This window comes from Petaurus breviceps, unplaced genomic scaffold, assembly GCF_028583685.1.
Source record: "Petaurus breviceps papuanus isolate PSGF00001 unplaced genomic scaffold, PetGlider_PUasm1.0 131, whole genome shotgun sequence".
Taxonomy (NCBI): Eukaryota; Metazoa; Chordata; class Mammalia; order Diprotodontia; family Petauridae; genus Petaurus; species Petaurus breviceps.
The window spans coordinates 4026673-4044645 of record NW_027185674.1 but is presented as its reverse complement, the minus strand read 5'-3'; the positions used below and the strand labels follow the sequence as shown (position 1 = coordinate 4044645).

General features: G+C 42.1%; 1 protein-coding gene across 1 annotated transcript; it reads left to right on the top strand.

Moving 5' to 3' along the window:
- Positions 1–15452: 15452 nt before the first annotated feature.
- LOC138174566 (large ribosomal subunit protein uL23-like) lies at positions 15453–15806 on the top strand. Its single transcript, XM_069104878.1, has one exon. The coding sequence runs from the start codon at positions 15453–15455 to the stop codon at positions 15804–15806; it is 354 nt and encodes a 117-aa protein (XP_068960979.1).
- Positions 15807–17973: the final 2167 nt, after the last annotated feature.

The window sequence follows — 17973 nt, the reverse complement described above, 5'->3', positions numbered from 1 at the left end:
ATCACTTTAGACTGGGGTAGTCAAGGAAAACTTCCTGGAGGTGGTGGAATGTGAGCTGAACTGACCAATAGTATCAAACCCAAATAGAAACAATCCCTGTGAGCCCATGTTGACCTAGGTAATCACAAATTAACATTATCTATGTTGTATTCTTTTTGTTTATTTGGTTAAACATTTACCAATTACATTTTAATCTGATTTTGACCTTACTGAGCAGTCCTGGTGTTTGACGCCTCTGGGTGTTTTACCACCTCTAAAAGTGTGGTATAGGAATCCCTGGGAGAAGGATCCTTTCAATGGTCCTATTTTCATAATACTACTAATAACCAGACTATTTTCATACTAACACAAGACTTTTACATTTCTAATAGGATAAATAATAATAGTTGTAACCCACATAAACAACAGCTCTTTGGAGTGGGGTGGGGGTGGTTCTCAGTTTTGTTTTGTTTTTTTAAGAATCTAAAGAGGAAACCAGAAAGTTTGAAATCTCCTGGGTTAGACTTGGATGACTGTAGAGGGATGGGCAGGATGTTCTAGGTGGGGAGGATGGGGGAAGCATGAACAAAAGCTTGGGGCTCAGGAACGAGAGTGGTTTGGGAAGAGGTAGAAGAGAAAAGGAAGGATGAGGAAACCAGCCTAGCTGGTTTAGAGGCTTTATGTTGATGATGAGGTTAGTTGAGAAGGCCAGATTATGGAGGCCTCAAGTGCCAGGCTACAGAGCTTATGACGTGGGACTTCATTTTCCTTTAATGCCATCCTGAGTCAAAAAGCCACTGCCTGCCTTCACTTCTCAGGTCCAGGCTCCCAGGGCTCTCAAACTGTTCTTCTTGTTATTGATGGATATTCTTTTTAAAGCTTCAATAAAAACTAAGTTAGGGGAGGAAGCAGGGAAAAACCTGTTACAACCCAGCTCCCCACCCCCACTGCTCTTTATGTTGCCTCCTCGGGGCTAAAATGGAAACTAGGACTCCCAATATTTTGATCAGACTATTGAGTTTGGCACAGGCCCTGGGCAGATGAGAAAAAATGCCTCGCTCAGCAGCAGCATAAGCTTCAGCCCACACCTTTTAGGATAGAAAAGGCATCTTCACAACAAGAAGTCTCCCAGGACAACTGGCATTGGCTGGCATTGCATTGGCAGTGGGTAGATGGGAAGGGGGACGGTAATGAGTCTGGGACCTAAGTGAATCATCATTAATCTTAATATATCAGCACACTTTGGAGTAGTCAGTCAGTCAGCATTTTTATAGCACCACACTATGCCAAATACTGTGCTAAACACTGGGGACACAAAGAGAGGTGAAAGGCAGTCACTACCCTCAAGGAGCTCACAGTCTAATGGGGGAAACAACGAGCAAACATCCGCGCACAAAAAAGTTGTATATAGAATAAATAAATAGGAAATTACTAACAGAGGCATGGCAAAACAATTAAGGGGAGTTGGGAAAGACCTCCAAGAGATGAGATTTTAGTGGGAACTTGAAGGAAGCCGGGAAAGAGATATGAGGAGGAAGGGCATTCTAGGCATGAGGGGATGGCCCGAGAAAATGACCAGAGAACCTGGAAGTCTCAGTGGGGAGCAGGGAGTATTTCAACTACTCATGGACCAGTGAATGGGGGGAGGGGGAAGGAGCAACTATTTAGCCAATACTGGAAAGGGAGGCCATGTTATCCAAGGGGGCGGGGGAGCCAGGTCTTAAAGACTGCCGAAAGATAGAAAGAATGGGAAAGGAAAAGATTTAAGATGAAGGCCAGATTTGTAACCTATGCAACAGACATTCCAGATGGCACAGTCGAAGGGGTAAGTAGTGTCGGATTGAGATTTGGAGTTAGGAAGAGAGAGGGGAATGGGAATAAAAAAATGAGGTGGCTGACTATGGAGAAAAGGGCTTGAATGGTGACCTACAGAATCACTTAGATGTGTAGGGAATGACCAGGCGTGAGTACATTAATCATTAAGTAGAAGGCACCAGGGAAGGCTTGAGATCAGGCAGGAGTCATAGACAGCATGAGATGGAATACACCTCCCCTTTTTCCCTCGAGGCTAGAAATCACAGGAGACAGTATAGGAGATGGAAGACCCACTCCCCCTCTACCTCTTCTTCCTTCAGGAGACATGCAGCAGAGGAGCCAGATGGGGAAGGGGTGGTGGTCAAGCATGAAATCTTCTCTTCTCCACAGGTTCTACTTTACCCCCACCCCCAAACTATACTGATATATTTTATAAAGCATCCTTCTCCAGCCATTGGGATGCCCTTCATCACAATAATTACCTGCCTACCGAACATGTTTACATTACCCAATAAAGTGGCAAAGACAACTCATGGTACAAGTTGAAGGTGTGACTTCAGCGCCTCCTGGTCTCCCCATTTTTCATATTGGTCATCCATCCACGTTGCCTCCTTCCGATTCCAGTGAACTCACATCCTTCCCTACTATAAACCTATCAAACTTGGCTCTCAGATCCTTCATTCACCTTTAGGTGCCAATGACTGAGAAAAGTCTAAAATGTAATCCTTTTCAGGGGGTAAATTCATTCTAATAGGGATTCAAGTCTTCAGCTAAAGAGATTAAGCTCTAATGCTGAGATTTGGGGCATCAGACAGTGAAGGGGGTCACTCCGGAAATAACACCGTGTAGGCAGCTGCTTCTTCTTCCTAAATTTAAACTCTTACTCTAAGAATTTTTATCACCTCATCCAGAGCCTCAAAGGAAATCAGGAGGAAATGAAAGGAGTAGCCAGTTTTTTAGGGGAAACTCTCCTTTCCTACTTCCTTTTGAGCTCAGGAAATGCTGTTGATATTCAAAGCAAAACCACAGAAGGGAAATCTGCAGTAAGTCTTCAAGAAAACCAGAACTTTTGTTTTTTTCTGGATGTGAAGGAATGAATCACCAACACTGGTGTAAATACAAGCCAACAGTAAACATTTGAATTGTTTGGAAATGGATGGAAGAGGGAAATAAATGAACCTTAAAGGCGAGAGGAGCCTTCTCTGCTTGAGATCTTTCTGGTGATTCTGCCGTTAGTGTAAAGCAAATTTTTCTGGGGTTTTTTTCCTCCTGTCTGAATATAAACTCCACGAGAGACATATTGTTCCATATTTTGTATCACTCGATTGGCAAGGTTGTGTCTAACACATAGTGGGTACTAATAAATGTTTGCTAAATGTTTGCTTTAATCTACCATTCTCAGCCTGGGGTCTGGTAGTGCTGTGAGTGCTCTGAAAAAGACTCTCACAAAGTTTCCAGAAGTCATAGGGTTGTGAAGATTTCTCTCTGCTTCTGTCTATATCTAACCCATGGCTCAAGGCTCAGCTCGAAAATCATCCCTTGATGACTCCAGTCAATAATAGTGTCTCTCTCTCTCTCTCTTTTTTTGTAAACTCATATGTAATGCTGGTGTTCCAGAGCATTCTTCTGGCTGTCTGATCTCTTGTGTTATTGTCTTGAACTATATTTGAACTTAGGGTGTTTGATTGGAAAGAGACCCCCGAGAACATCTAATCCCATCCCTTTCTTCTACAGATGACGAGCCTCTAAGCCAAGAGAGGGGAAACTATTTGCCCAAGGCCATATAGTTAGTAAGAAACAGACACAACTCAGACCCAGACCTACTGACCCAGCATTCTTCCACTATACTATACTTCTACTTAGTGGATAAGTAGCATAGGCTTACGAAGAGGGTTGTGCCAGGCATTCTGGAAAAACTTTTTTTTTCCTTACTATTAATTTATTTGAAACATAAATACCAAAACTTAAATACACAATAAAAAAGAAAAAGAAATGTATTATAAGGTTAAATATTAAAACTTAAATACAAAATAAGAAAAAAAAAAAGCATTGTCATGGCAAAACATTGTAGCCAGCTGCAGTGATGCTTACTTCCCTGAAGAGAAATGGGAAGACCAACGATAATGTGCCATGGGGTATGCTGGCATGTGTCACCATCCTGTCTAGGCATGCCTATGCCTATGACTAGAACCTGAGTTTCCTGACTCTCCAACAAGTACTCTTTCCCTTTCCACAAAGGGCTATGACTTTGTCTTCCCAATTACAGTGTAAGTACTCTGTACTCCCAAGTACAGTGTAAGTACATGCCACTGCTGCCTGGGTGCATATTGCCTAGTGCATTATGCCTAGTGTAATGAAGAAATATTGCTGAATGAACATGTGACTTTTCTGAATGAACAAGTACCTCCATTGGACCTATTTATATTCCAGGATCCATATCACCCTTTACCTAGTTTTCTTCCTTGCTACAAAATCGCATGCATCTAGACAAAATTAATGCACCTCAGATAAGAAGGAAAGTTGTTGATATGGGAAAAAAAAAAGCTTTGCATCAAGTATCTTTGACAAGAGTATGAGATCTAAAAGATACAGAGAACTAACAGAAATATATAAGACTAAAAGCCATTCCCCAATAGTAGATAATAGGTCAGAGGATATGAACAAAAGTCCTCAAAAGAAGAATTGCAAACTATTAACAGCCTTATAAAAGATTGCTCCAAATTACTAGTAATAAAAGGAACGCCTCTTGGAATCCCTGCTTTTCCATGAGACCTTCCAGTTATTAGTGCTATGCCCAGCTAAAATGACTGTATTGATTTTTTTTCATTTATTTACCTTTGTGTATATTATACTCCCCTGCTAGAATATAAGCTTTTGGAAGGCAAGAATTGTTTCTTTTTTGTCTTTGTGTTCCCAGGCCCTAGCAGAGTTCTTGTTGAACTTGTTGAACTGAATTGAATTCAATTTCAACCTTGAAGGCCTTCAATAAGCAAATGACCTCCCCTCTCTGCACATCATTTTCTCTCCTGCAGCTAGGTGGTGCAGTGGATAGAGTTCTGGCCCTGGAGTCAGGAAGACCTGAATTCAAATTCAGCCTTAGACACTTACTAGCTATGTGACCCTGAGTAAGTCATTTAACCTCTCCAGTATCTTTGCCAAGGAAATCCCAAATGCAGTCACAAAGAGTTGGACGTGACTAACCAAGATAAAATGATCTCGAAACTCCATCCCAGTCCTAGGATAAGGGTTCTTTGGACAAGTAGTATGTGGATAGGAGAGGAGAAGGGAGAGCATTTTAGTTCTTCAAAGAAAGGCATCAAGATATCATCAAAGACAGTGGAAGCATCACATTTGAACTCTAATATCACAATACTGCATATGTCGGAGGAGGAAGTAGAAATGATGTCTTCCCAAAAGATAGGGAAAATAGATTAGACCAAATGTACATAGAAGAGGTCTGTGCCAGAGGCAAGCCAGTTTGGAGTAGAGATTGAAGGATCAGTTCCCAAAAGAGCTGAAAGAAGATTCCTAAGTCACAGAAAACATTTCAGACATTATTACCTCAAAAAGGTTACCAAGAGAACACTAAATAGCCACTGACCGAAATGCTTACTTTTCTCTCTAAAAACTTTTGTGAAAATAATCTACACATTATTGAGGAAATCACTGATGAAGACATAAGAAGATGACTTGCCTCTGGGAATGATACTCTACAACAGTTATGTCAAACTCCAATATAAAGATATGCTTGCAGCTGCGTATTGACTTTCTGTTGTTCAGGCACCTGTCAGTCATGTCTGACTCTTCATGACTCCATTTGGGGCTTTCTTGGCAAAGATGCTGGAGTGGTTTGCCACATTCTTCTCCAGCTCATTTCACAGATGAGGAAACTGAGGCAAACAGAGTTAAGTGACTTGTCCAGGGTCATGTAGCTAGTAACTGTCTGAGGTTCAGATCTCGGGCCCCACTGCCCTAACCACTGCTCCACCTAGCTGCCCCTTGTATATTGACTTAGAAAACCACAGATTAACATTGTCTGTGTCGTATTGTCTTTGTATTTGTTTTGTTAAAGATTTCCCAATTACATTTTCATCTGACTCTAAGAATTTTGAGGCAGCTGGACAAAGTTTGACACCTCCTTTCCACAACAGGTCATATATTTAGTCACATTGTAAACACGGAAAGATAGACTATATAAGCTCTCACTGTGCTTAGTTTGTTGACAATTTAAAAAGTATTAACACCTCCTGAAGGTGTCTTCCAAAAAGATTTCCCTCATGGCTATATCAATGCCATACAAAGTCCTTGAAATACATATCAATAGAGAAAGTCTTGCTTGATGACCTTTTAATAATCAGCAAGTGAGACATTAAACAGTGAGATGTGCTCACCAAAGGCTTTTGCCGCTGCCTTACAGGATGCCCATCTGCGTAAAAATCTAAGAGGGTCTCCCTACTGATGGTGAGTCCCCCAGATGTCTCTGTCTAAAGATGTTATTGTGTTAATTATGCCAAGCTCAGAGCATTGCAGACTCTCCTAAATGAGATCCTTAATCATTCAAAAGAGTTTAACTTAAATGTAGAAAAAACTCAAAGTAGATGAAAAAATGCCCATTGGCATAGCTCAGTTGATGGACAGTACTTGTCTATCAAAATAATCTTGGAAAAACACTGTGGCTACAGAATGATCTGGGTATAGAGCTGAATGCAAGGAGAAGACTAGACTGGCTTCAGGAAACTCTCTGTTTATCAGCCACACCTACAAAAGGCCACATCTACCAGTATCCCCTCACATGCCCCGAGGATAAAAAGGCCTCTGTGTGTGAGGCGCCTCCTGCGTGGATAAGACGTGTGACCTGCCCTGCTGGAGAAAGCCCTCTCATGCACAAGGTTGCCAGTGCTTTGGAGCGTCAGAACAGTCTCAAGCGTCCTCCGTCACTGTGTGCTGAAGTTCCCAGTGACATTCGTCATCCCATCCAGGAACCGCTTCCCATCATTGCGTTGTTCCTTTGGAAGGGGAGCTGCTCTCTTCTGCTGTGTGTGTGTGTGAAAGCCATTGGAACCCTTGGGGGCTGCTCTCTCCTGGAGGCCCAGCTGGGAGTTCAGGTGGCATCCAATTGGATACATTTGTCACTTTCAATGGATTCTCCAGTTTTCCCTCCTCTCTAGCTTGTGATTTATTGATATTTGTTTGCTTTTAGAATTCTGGCAGTCTGGCTGTACCTTCCCTGTGTGGTGCATGGCACTGCTCCCCTCACACCCCCCTCCTTCCCACCCAGTCACTTTTATTAGGGTGGCAGTGGAAATCTGTTATTTGATTTTGCTTTCCATCTGTCTCAGGCTTGGTGTTGTCGTACTTGATGTTATACTGTTTAAAAATAAAGTTGAAAAAGTAACAAGCAAAAGATGACAGCCTGGCAAAAACAGCAGCTGTTATCCATAAGGCGAAAGAGAAAAATAGCCCCCTAGCTATGTTCTGTATGTACTATATTATATGCATGGGATATGTCTATTTATTTATACCATGTATCCCAAAATCTTAGTGTAGCTTTAAACTTTAATAGCTTAAAACTGACAGCCTCAAATCTCACTAAGACTTTTGGGACTATATATATATACATACACATACTCACATGTATGTATATATATATATACACACACACACATGTATATATATAACTTTTTTTTTTGCTTTTTGCAGTGGGACAATTGGGGTTAAGTGACTTGCCCAAGGTCACAAGGCTAGTAAGTGTTAAGTGTCTGAGGCCAGATTTGAACTCAGGTCCTCCTGACTCCAGGGCCAGTGCTCTATTTACTGTGCCACATAGCCACCCCCATACATATTTATACATGTATGTATAGGTCCATGTCTATACACAAATCATTTAAAATGTTTACATATATATGCATAATTATATGTGTATACATATACATATTATATATATAGCTATAATTATACTGTGTATCTGTATACATATATGTACACATTTTTATCATAAGATGAGTAAGGCTTTTGGGACTATACGTGTATACATACATCTAGCCAGTGTGCATCAGAGGCAAGACCTGAACCCAGGTATTTCTGTCTAGGAGGCCAGTTCTCTATCTCCCCATTGTCTAGGACATGCTACTTACACACACACACACGCACACACACACACATACACGCACACACGCACACGCACACACGCACACAGATAAATACATTCCAAATACAAACTCCTCTGTTTGACATTCAAAGTTCCTTAAAACCTGATTCTGATCTACTTTTCTACACATTTTGCATTCTTCAGTGTAACGTGTTCTGTAGTTCAGCCAAAATGACTTTCTTGCTTCCTCACACATGTCATTCCATCTCCTATCTCCATGCCTTTACACAGACTGTGCTCCCTGCTTGGAATGCCCTTCTGCCTTGCCTCTGCATCTTTGAATTCCTGTTTTCCTACAAAATTCAGCTATCCATACCTCGGGTAGACCATCACTGACAATGTTCAAGTGCAAGGTTAAGGCACAGAAAATGGGGCTGATCTTCCATCGCCATCTCAGAGAAGTGGATGACAATGAGAGGAATTTTGGATGTCATCCCTAACATGGCAGTCCTAATGACTCCCTAGAGGGTATCAGGATGGTTCTTGGGCTGTCAGTCATTTGGAATTAGCTAAAGCAAAGAGGTCCATAGATTCATTTAGTCCAGAAGCAGAACAAAAGATAAGCCAAGTGGACAGCTTCTTAGGACACAATACATAATTGTGGGCTAGGTCGAGGAACACTTTTTAAGAAATTAACATCCGCTTTAATTAACACTCATTTAAAAATCTTGAATGTTCTGATCTGTTACAGGGAGGGCTGGAAGCCTTGCATGGATAGTCACTCACAATTTCTCAGCACACTTTAAGTCACAGGGAATGTGACTGGGTGTTTTCACCTTCCAACCTTAGAAAGGTAGAGAATGAAGAAGAGGCATCTTGAATGTTATTCTTTGACTTGGTTTTTCTAATGGCTCCCTGGAGGATTTTAGGATGGCCCTCGTGCTATATATGACAAGATGTTGCAGTTATAAATGAAGTAGCCAGATCATAGTGAAGAAAAGTGTACCTTGATTTAGACAATAGATATGTTCCTATAAAGTTTTATTTAAGGATGAATTTGCAGGCAGAGGACCTAAGTTCAGATTGTGACCCTGATACTAACTTTGTGACTGACCTTGGGCAAGTCATTTAACCACGATTTGCCTCAATCTCCTCTTCTGTAAAATGGGGATGATAATAACACCTATCTCTTTTGAGAGGTTGTTGTGAGGAAAAAATGGAATAATATTTGTAAAGTGCTTTGTAAATCTCCAAGTGCGATATAAATTCTAGCTATCAATATTATTCTTACCGTGTTTCCCCGATAATAAGACACTGTCTTATTATATTTTTGGACAGAAAAACACCAGAGGGCTTATTTTCAGGGGAGGGCTTATTTTAATGAACATTGGCAGCAATTTTAATAAACAGGTAAATGTGAACCAAAAATGTACCTTTATTCAATAAGCAAATCACTGGGGAAGAACAGGATGACGCGCTCACTGCTGCAGCTCTGATTGGATGCAGCTCGGAGCGCGGCGTGCGTTTCACCGGGAGGGGGGGGGACGGTGCATACAGAGGGTACCGTAATGTAGCGTGTAGCGCAGGGGATCACCTTCACTACAGTAGCAATCTCAATAGGGCTTATTTTCAGGGGAGGGCTTATTTTAGAGGAATCTTACACAGTAAGGGGAGGGCTTATTTTCGGGATAGGTCTTATTATCGGGGAAACACGGTATTAAATGTGATAAGCAAAGTAAAGTATTCTATGAAATTATTCATTTCCCACCAGCCATATTCCTTGGACTTGGACTCTACCATAATCATACTCCCAGGAAACGCCCTTGACCAGTAAATTCATCATCCTTTATGATTTTATCAGCTATAGTATGCAAATCTTATCCCACCCTCTGCTCCTGTGATTAGATAGTGGAACAAAGAACTCTTCCCAAAACTTCTATTTAAAGAGATACCTAGGTGGGCAGTAGGTAGAGTACTGGGCTTGGAATCAGAAGACTCATCTTCCTGAATTCAAATCTGGCCTCAGATACTTACCAACTGTGTGACCCTGGGCGAGTCAAGTCACTTAACCCTGTTTGCCCCAGTTGGAGAAGGAAATGATAAACCACTGCAGTATCTTTGCCAAGAAAACCCCAAATGGGGTCACAAAGAGTCAGACACAACTCAACAACAACAACAAAAAGGACTAACAGACCAGGTAACTCTTCGTTTCCCACCAGGCAAACTCATCAGACTTGGTCTCCACCATGCCTTCTCCTCCCCTCCCTCACCCAACTCTTTAGTTTTCTTTTGTGTTGTCTTCTCTCATCTGATCAGGAGCTTCCTGGGGATGGGGACTGCCTTTCTTCTTCTTTGTAACCTCAGTCAGCACTTAGCATGGCACTTGGCACAAAGTAGATACTTAATAAATTTTCTTTGCCTATTAAATATTTTTTATTTAAAAATTTTTTTTTGCTTTTTGGAGGGGGGAGGACAGGGCAGTTGGGGTTAAGTGACTTGCCCAAGGTCACACAGCTAGTAAGTGTTAAGTATCTGAGGCCGGATTTAACTCAAATCCTCCTGACTCCAGGCTGGTGCTCTATTCACGGTGCCACCTAGCTGCCCTGTATTGACTATTTTTAAAAATCTTCTTTTGCATTTTGGGAATCCTAACTCAAGGAGAAAACTGAAGTTGCTTTAACTTTGGTGTGTAATTTCTGTTTTGGAGAGGTTTGGGGATCAGAGAAGATGTCCAGTCCCCCATCTTGCTGCTTCTATGACCTGGAATTATTTGGATGATCTTCACTTGACACTAGTAATGGAAACTTTCTGTTTCTCTAATTTAAAACTTTTCTATGCCACGGCCTTTCTTTGTCAGGCAATTAATCTTTGAAAACAAACTGACGTTGTGTATAATAGATGTGCTTTAGATAAATAAGATGGCACTACCTATTAAATTGTGATTTCTAACTTGGGTTTTCTCTTCTTCAACAGAGTTGAAATATCCTCTCTGGCATTTTGCTGCTACCATCCTACCCTGCCCCAAGCTGAAGAAAAGGACCCTCAATAACAAGCATGCATGCCATAATTCATAATAAGACACATGAAAATTCCTTTTCGAAATCCTCTTCAAAGAGATGAAGCAATAACCTTGACGGAATTTGGATGTAGGAAAGAGACTGCTGTTATTTGTCCTTCATTCTTGAAGAGGACCGTGGCACGAGGAAGGTGATGTCATGACTTGCAAGTGAATTGTATTCATGGAGGCAGGGCTGTGCAAAGTCACTAGCCTCACTATCTCCTCCTGAGCCATCTGGTCCAGTGGCAAGATATAGATCAGGATGACTGGTGGTGGTCCTGGCCTGAATGTCATAGCAATGTTAGGGAGAACAGAAAGTAGGAGTCCAAGGCCAGAGAGATGGTGAGTCTTTTTATTCTGGGAGAAGGACGTTCAGATTGGGGAAACAATATGTTCCCAGAATCTGCTGGGAGGGCTGGCAGTGGAAATGTAAGGAAACTTCTTTCAGTGAGGCATGCTCCCGAGCACCAAACCATTGAGGCTGAATTGGCTAAATGAGGCTAACTTAATGGATCCAAATACAAAGTTGGAAAGAAAAATGGTCTCCAGAATACAGTGGGAGCCACTACCATAGCAAAAAGAGAATCTAGGAAGGCTAACAGACAATAGGCTGCCCATCCTGAAATTAGACATTGTTTGGTGTGGGGAGGGGTTCCATGTGTCAGATACCCATGAGAGCTCTTTGGGAGACCGGTGCCATTTATTTATCCATCTATAAGTCAATGAATCTTTATTAAGCACCTACTATGTGCTAAGTCCCGGGGATACAAAAAGAAGCGAAAGATAGTTCTTGCCCTCAAGAAGCTTACAGTTTAATGGGAGAGACGACCAATTCACAAGCACCGCGTACAAACTAGACGCATACAGGAAATAACTCACAGAGGGAAGGTGCTGGAATGAAGAGGGAAAGCTTCTTGTAGAGGGCAGGATTTCGGTTGGGTCTTAAAGGAAGCCAGGGAGGTTAGTAGTCCAAGCAGAAATGAGGGAGCAGAGGCTTGGGGGTTCATCAGAGAAAAAACCTAGAGTCACGAGATGACGTGTTTTATTCACGGATGGTCAGGAGGCCAGTGTTCAATGTGTAGAATCATAAAATCAAATAAACATAGAATATGCAATCAGGTTCCTTAAGAGCCATCATTTGTAATCTGCAACCTGATACACCAATTCTCTACATCATTCCTGATGTTCATTTAACCTCTCTGCTTGAATATACCAAGTGATAAGAAAATCTCTACCTGTTGAAGTACCCTGTCTCACTGTTGGTAACTATAATTGTTAGAAAGTTGTTTGTTATATTGAGCTGAAATCGAGCTTTTTCAATTGAGTGATCTGAGGTAGGGCTGTGGGGGATAGAATAATAATAGTAGTGGCTAACATTTATATGGCCTCAGACACTTATGAGATGTGTGACCCTGGGCAAGTCACTTGACCCTGTTTACCTCAGTTTCTTCATCTGCAAAATGAGCTGAAGAAGGAAATGGCAAACCCCTCCAGTACCTTTGCCAAGAATACCCCTAAAGGGGTCACAAAGAGGCAGACTCAACTGAAACAATAAGGGTCAGGATTGTCTTCTGCCTTTCTCTGTACCCCTGGAACTTGGTGCCTGGCCATAGTTAGCAGGTGCTTCATAAATATTTATTGACTGACTAAATGACTGAAAGGTCTTAATATCAGGCACTGATGGAAACAGAGCTTTAGAAACAACAGCTTTTCACTGTAGATGATTGCTAGAAGTCCATTTCCTGTCTGAATGTATTTTCCAGCCCTGGCACTGAGGTTAATATTATATTTATTTTGACACTCTCTAAAGAGATTTCACTTAGCTGCCTCCTGTTAATATGATAGATCGCTTTTGCAAATGCCAGTCACTTAGCATTATTGTTCAAGGCCTTGTGGCAGAGTAAAGGGGCTTGGCATTTGGCCGATACCATACTATTCTTTTGTCAATCAACCTTAACTGTGAAACAGCAGGGAAATAAATCCTAACCTCAGTTTCCCTACATGCCAATTGGGGCAAACAGGCTGGTATCATGGAAATCATGCTTGCCTGGAACCCAAGTGGACTTTGGTTTGAAACCTTGTTCTGCTACATGCTTCTTGTGTTATTTTGGGTATCACGTCCCTTCTCTGGACCTCAGTTTCCTCATCTGTAAGATATATCTTTAAGGTTCTTTCTTTCACTAAATCCTATAAACCAATTTTAGGGATGTACTAAAACTTCCCTGGCCGGGACTGGATTGTTCCTTCGGCATATCTGCTGACAAGGCCAATGCTAAAATGATAATGGTCCAGTTCACTCTGAGACAGTGTGATGCCATAAACGGTGAGTGATAACAATGAGCAGGGACTAAAGCTTGGGGAAAAGCAATAATATGGAAGCTTTGTCCTAGAGTTTCCCTTTTGGTTCAGCACCTGTGCGGAGCACTGAGAGCTACCCAGATGTTCCTCCTTGATACCTCCAAAAACAAATTTTCTGGAAATGAAACTCTTTGACAAAGTTGGCCAGAGAGGATGTTGTTGACAATGCAGAAATTCTGCTTTCCTTATGTAACATGATTCTGTCCCTCTTTGCCAGGGCCAGGTTTTCTACACTGACTCTCAAGGTTCCATGATACCCTGAGGTGTTTGAGGAGTGTTTCATCTAACTGCCGTCGGCCTGAGCTTCTGTGGCTGTCATTCTCCCTGTTTGCTGGGCACCAGGGACTAGCACCGCAGTTCTATCTAACTACTCAACATTAATTGATTTTATTTCTTTTGGGGGAGACAGTTGGATTAGGTGGCTTGCCCAGGGTCACACAGTAAGTGTCTGAGGCCAGATTTGAACTAAGGTCCTTCTAACTCCAGGGCCAGTGCTCTGTGCCACCCAGCTGCCCCTCCTTAATTGACTTTTTTTTTTGAAGGGGGAAGGTAGGGCAATTGGAGTTAAGTGACTTGCTCAAGGTCACACGTCTAAGTTTTGTGTTGAGTGTCTGAGGCCGGATTTGAACCCAGGTTCTCCTGACTCCAGGGCCAGTGCTCTATTCACTGTGTCACCTAGCCACCCCACCTTAATTACAAAGGGATTTTTTCTTCAAAGATATAGCAAGAACAAACCTTTCTCCCTAATAACTGAAGGTTACATTCTTTTCCTACCACCTCAATCTCTGAGAGAACAGGCTCAAAATTTGGCTCAACTGGTCCCACCAAGTTCACGACTGGATACAGAAGTCCCAAAGGTCACTGCCCAAGAGTGTTTCTTACTCCTCAGGGCATTGATGCTAGGCTGGCTGTAATACTCAGCCATGATCCTGTCTCCTAGATTCCTGGGACTCATTCTCCTCACTAAGTCAGACACCCTTCTCCCTTACACCTACAACAGGACAAAATGACCAAGGACAGAGGTTTGTTTCTTGGTGGCCATATGAGTTTAGAGGGGCAGAAGACTCAAGGCCTTCCCCCTTATGGCCTATTATTTCCCTGGGCACTCTGAGTGAAAAAGTCACCACACTCCTGCTCTCATCAACAGAGCAAAGAGATGGCCGAAGCGAATTCAGGTCTTTTTGAAGATGCCAACAGTTCTGATTATGTAGCAAATTGAAAAAGGCTCCTCCCAGGTAAATGTTCAACAACCAGCTCTCTTAAAATTTATATACACATGCTATACTTTTATTACCATTTTCTCTATCATTTTCTTAGGTCTAGACCAAAGGTGTCAAATGTGACCAGCTGGCTGCATGTGACTCACAACACACCCAAGTGTGACCCAAACTAATTAAAATGCAGTTTTTCCTCTGATGTTGATGTGTTGATATATTAATAAAGAAATATAGAAACCTGTACAATTTTCTAAGTTAATATGTGGCCTGCAGGGCTCCATGTGTATGATTTAGTGGAGGACCATCTTTTTTGTTTCCATCTGTGTTTGAGACTATTGGTATAGACAATTAACAAAATAATATATCAAGTCCTAATTTTTACCATTTGCTGATTTCTGAGGAATAAATGTTCACAATGAAAATGTTCACAATTGATTCCCAAGAGCTGTTCAAGCTGGCTTCAGCACTCTCCTGGTTCTTCCCAACATGAAGCCAGCCAGCCAAAATGGGTTACAAAATGTCTAGCCATCCTGCATAGTCATTCCAAGGCACTGCCCTCCCATATCACCACCATTCTCCTGGAGGCTATTTCCCCAAGTCTCCAACATGAAGTCATCACTGAACAAGCTGATGGAATCTACGTATTGGACAGACACCCACATCCACACTGATGCCATTACACTTAATATTAGATTAGAGACAATAAATGAAGGAATACGGCAATCAGTGGTACTGGATCATGTATAGGGATTGACCAGTTGAAGGGAGACCATATTCCATTAATGTTCTCAGCCCCATGTCCTGGGAGTAGGCAAGATACTATCTATGTTTTTTTTTCCCCCAAGATGGCATCAAAGATGAAGAAGGAAGCTGTTGCCCCTCCCCAAGACAGAAGCCAAGTCCAAGGCCTTGGAGGCCAAGAAGGCAGTGCTGAAGGATGTCCATAGCCACAAAAAGAAGAAGATCCAAACATCCCCCACCTTCCAGTGACCCAAGACACTGCCCTCAGAAAAGTGCCCCTTGGAGAAACAAGCTCGATCACTACGCCATCATTAAGTTTCCCTTGGCCACTGAGTCTGCTATGAAGAAGATTGAGAACAACATCCTAGCCTTCATTGTGGACGTCAAGGCCAACAAGCATCAGATCAAGCAGGCCATAAAGAAGCTGTATGACATCGATGCGGCCAAGGTCAATGCACTGATCCGGCCCGATGGAGAGAAGAAGGCCTATGTCCGTCTTGCTCCAGACTATGATGCTTTAGGCGTTGCCAACAAAATTGGAATCACCTAATCTGTATCCAGCTGTCCCACTCCACCTACAATAAAAAGGTTTCCAGTAAAAAAAGAAAAGATACTATCTATGAAAAATGAATGAATGAAAAAGCATTTATTGGGCATATTCTATATGAGAAGCCTTAAGCTAAATGCTGGGGATATAAACAGAGAAGACAGCTTTTGGATTCAAAGAGCTCACATTCTAGTGGGAAAGACTACACAGAATGGATGGTTTCAGCTGTGAATCAGAAGTAAAGATCTGGGTGTCCATGGGGTAAAATAGCAAAGCAAATGGTAAGGCTTTTCCTTTAATGTCATTTTCACTGATGAAGTTATGTCAGTTTCTGATGGTGAATCATTTGCCAAGGCCAAGGGCTTTGATGGTGAAAATGTTTTTTCCTGGGACCTTGTTAGCCATGGCTATAGCACCCATGCTAGTAGTTGCTAGGCTGGATCTCCACTAGGGGTTGCTCCCTGGGTTCATGACTTTAGGGACCAGACTGAAAGCAGCACCAGGGGTCCGGACAAGGCCACCACTCCCAGAGCCCTTGTGTTTAGCTGCCTGTTGGTGCTGGTTGGTCAGCAGTTGGTGTTGGGGGTGGCAAGGAAAGTGGACCTCTTCTCCATACCGATTGGGTTCAGGGTCCCTGGGCTCTCTCCATCATCTCTATCAGGTGACGATGGTGTGACTTGCCTGGCACATGCTGTCTCTATCTCTCCTTCACGGTGGCTTACTGTTACCCAAATCATGTCCACACATGACTGAGTGGCAGACTTTCCCAGAAGAAGCACGAGTGGCCCACTTATAGGTAAACAGAGCTGGGGAATCACAAATCACCTCTCCTGGAAAGGAAAGAGGGAGGTAGTAATCTCATTCAGGTGTGGTGGGGCAGGAGTGATGGAATCCCAGAATTTCAGATCTGGAAGGGTGACCTGGAAAAGAATTCCTTCCCTCTCTTCTTAACATCCTAGCTGGTGCTCATCCAGCCTCTTCCTGAAGACCTCAGGTAGCCATTTATGAAATATTGACTATGTGCTAAGCACTAGTGATACAGGGAGAAGCAAACACAGCCCTCAGGGAACTCACAGTCTAATGGGGAAGAGAAGGAGAAATTCAAGAACAATGACAATTCATGGCTAGTTGTGAAGTACTCTGGGTGTGTGTGCGTGTGACACACACAGGTACAAGAATTGGATAGAGGGGCAGCCCATTCTACTCATGGATTTCTCGTATTGTTTGGTTACAACTCTTCACAGTCAGTCTAAATCTGTCTCTCTGTAGCTCCTGTCCCTTGCTTGTAGTCCTGACCTCTGAGGATGAGAAAGATCAATTTGTCCATATGTCAACCCTTCAAATACCTGGAATATGTTCATAACATCCCTGCTACGTCTCCTGTTTTGTTTTTTTTTTTTTACAGCTAAACATCCACAGCTCCTTCAAGTTCTCCTTGTAATGGTGTGGTTTTGAGTCCCATTTTGGTCACCCTTCTCTGGTCAAATTCCAGTTTGTCAGTATCCTTCCTAAAGGAGGGGGAAGAAAATGCAGGTTCGTAGACCAGTTAGGAAGCTATTCAAATAGTCAATTCCCTTCAAAGCTCAGCTCAGCAAATAATTATTAAGTGCATATTATATTCAACTACTCCCAAAGAGAATAAGAAAGGAAGAGGAAAAGGACCATATGCACAGAAATATTTATAGCAGTTCTTTTTTGTTATGGCAAAGAAGTGGAAATTAAGGGAATGCCCATCAATTGAAGAATGGCTGAAAAATTTATGCTTTGTGAAACTAAGGCAATTCATTTCATAAGAAATGAAAGGGATAGTCTCAGAGAAACCTAGGAAGACTTACACGAATTCTAGCAAAGTTAAACAAAGAGAACAATTTATAGAATAACCACAGCATTATAAAGAAAAACAACCTTGAAAGACTGGAGAGCACTGATCAACACAGTGACCAATTGTGATTCTAGAGAACTGGAGGAGGTGCCTGCCTCTCACTTCCATCACACAAGTGATGGACTTGAAATGTGAATAAGACATACATTTTCAGATATGGCCAATATGAGGATTTGTTTTGCTTGACATTTGTTACAAGGGTTTTTTTTTTCTTTTTTTCTTTTCTATTTTCAAGCTTAGGGAAAGAAAGAAAGAAAGAAAGAAAGAAAGAAAGAAAGAAAGAAAGAA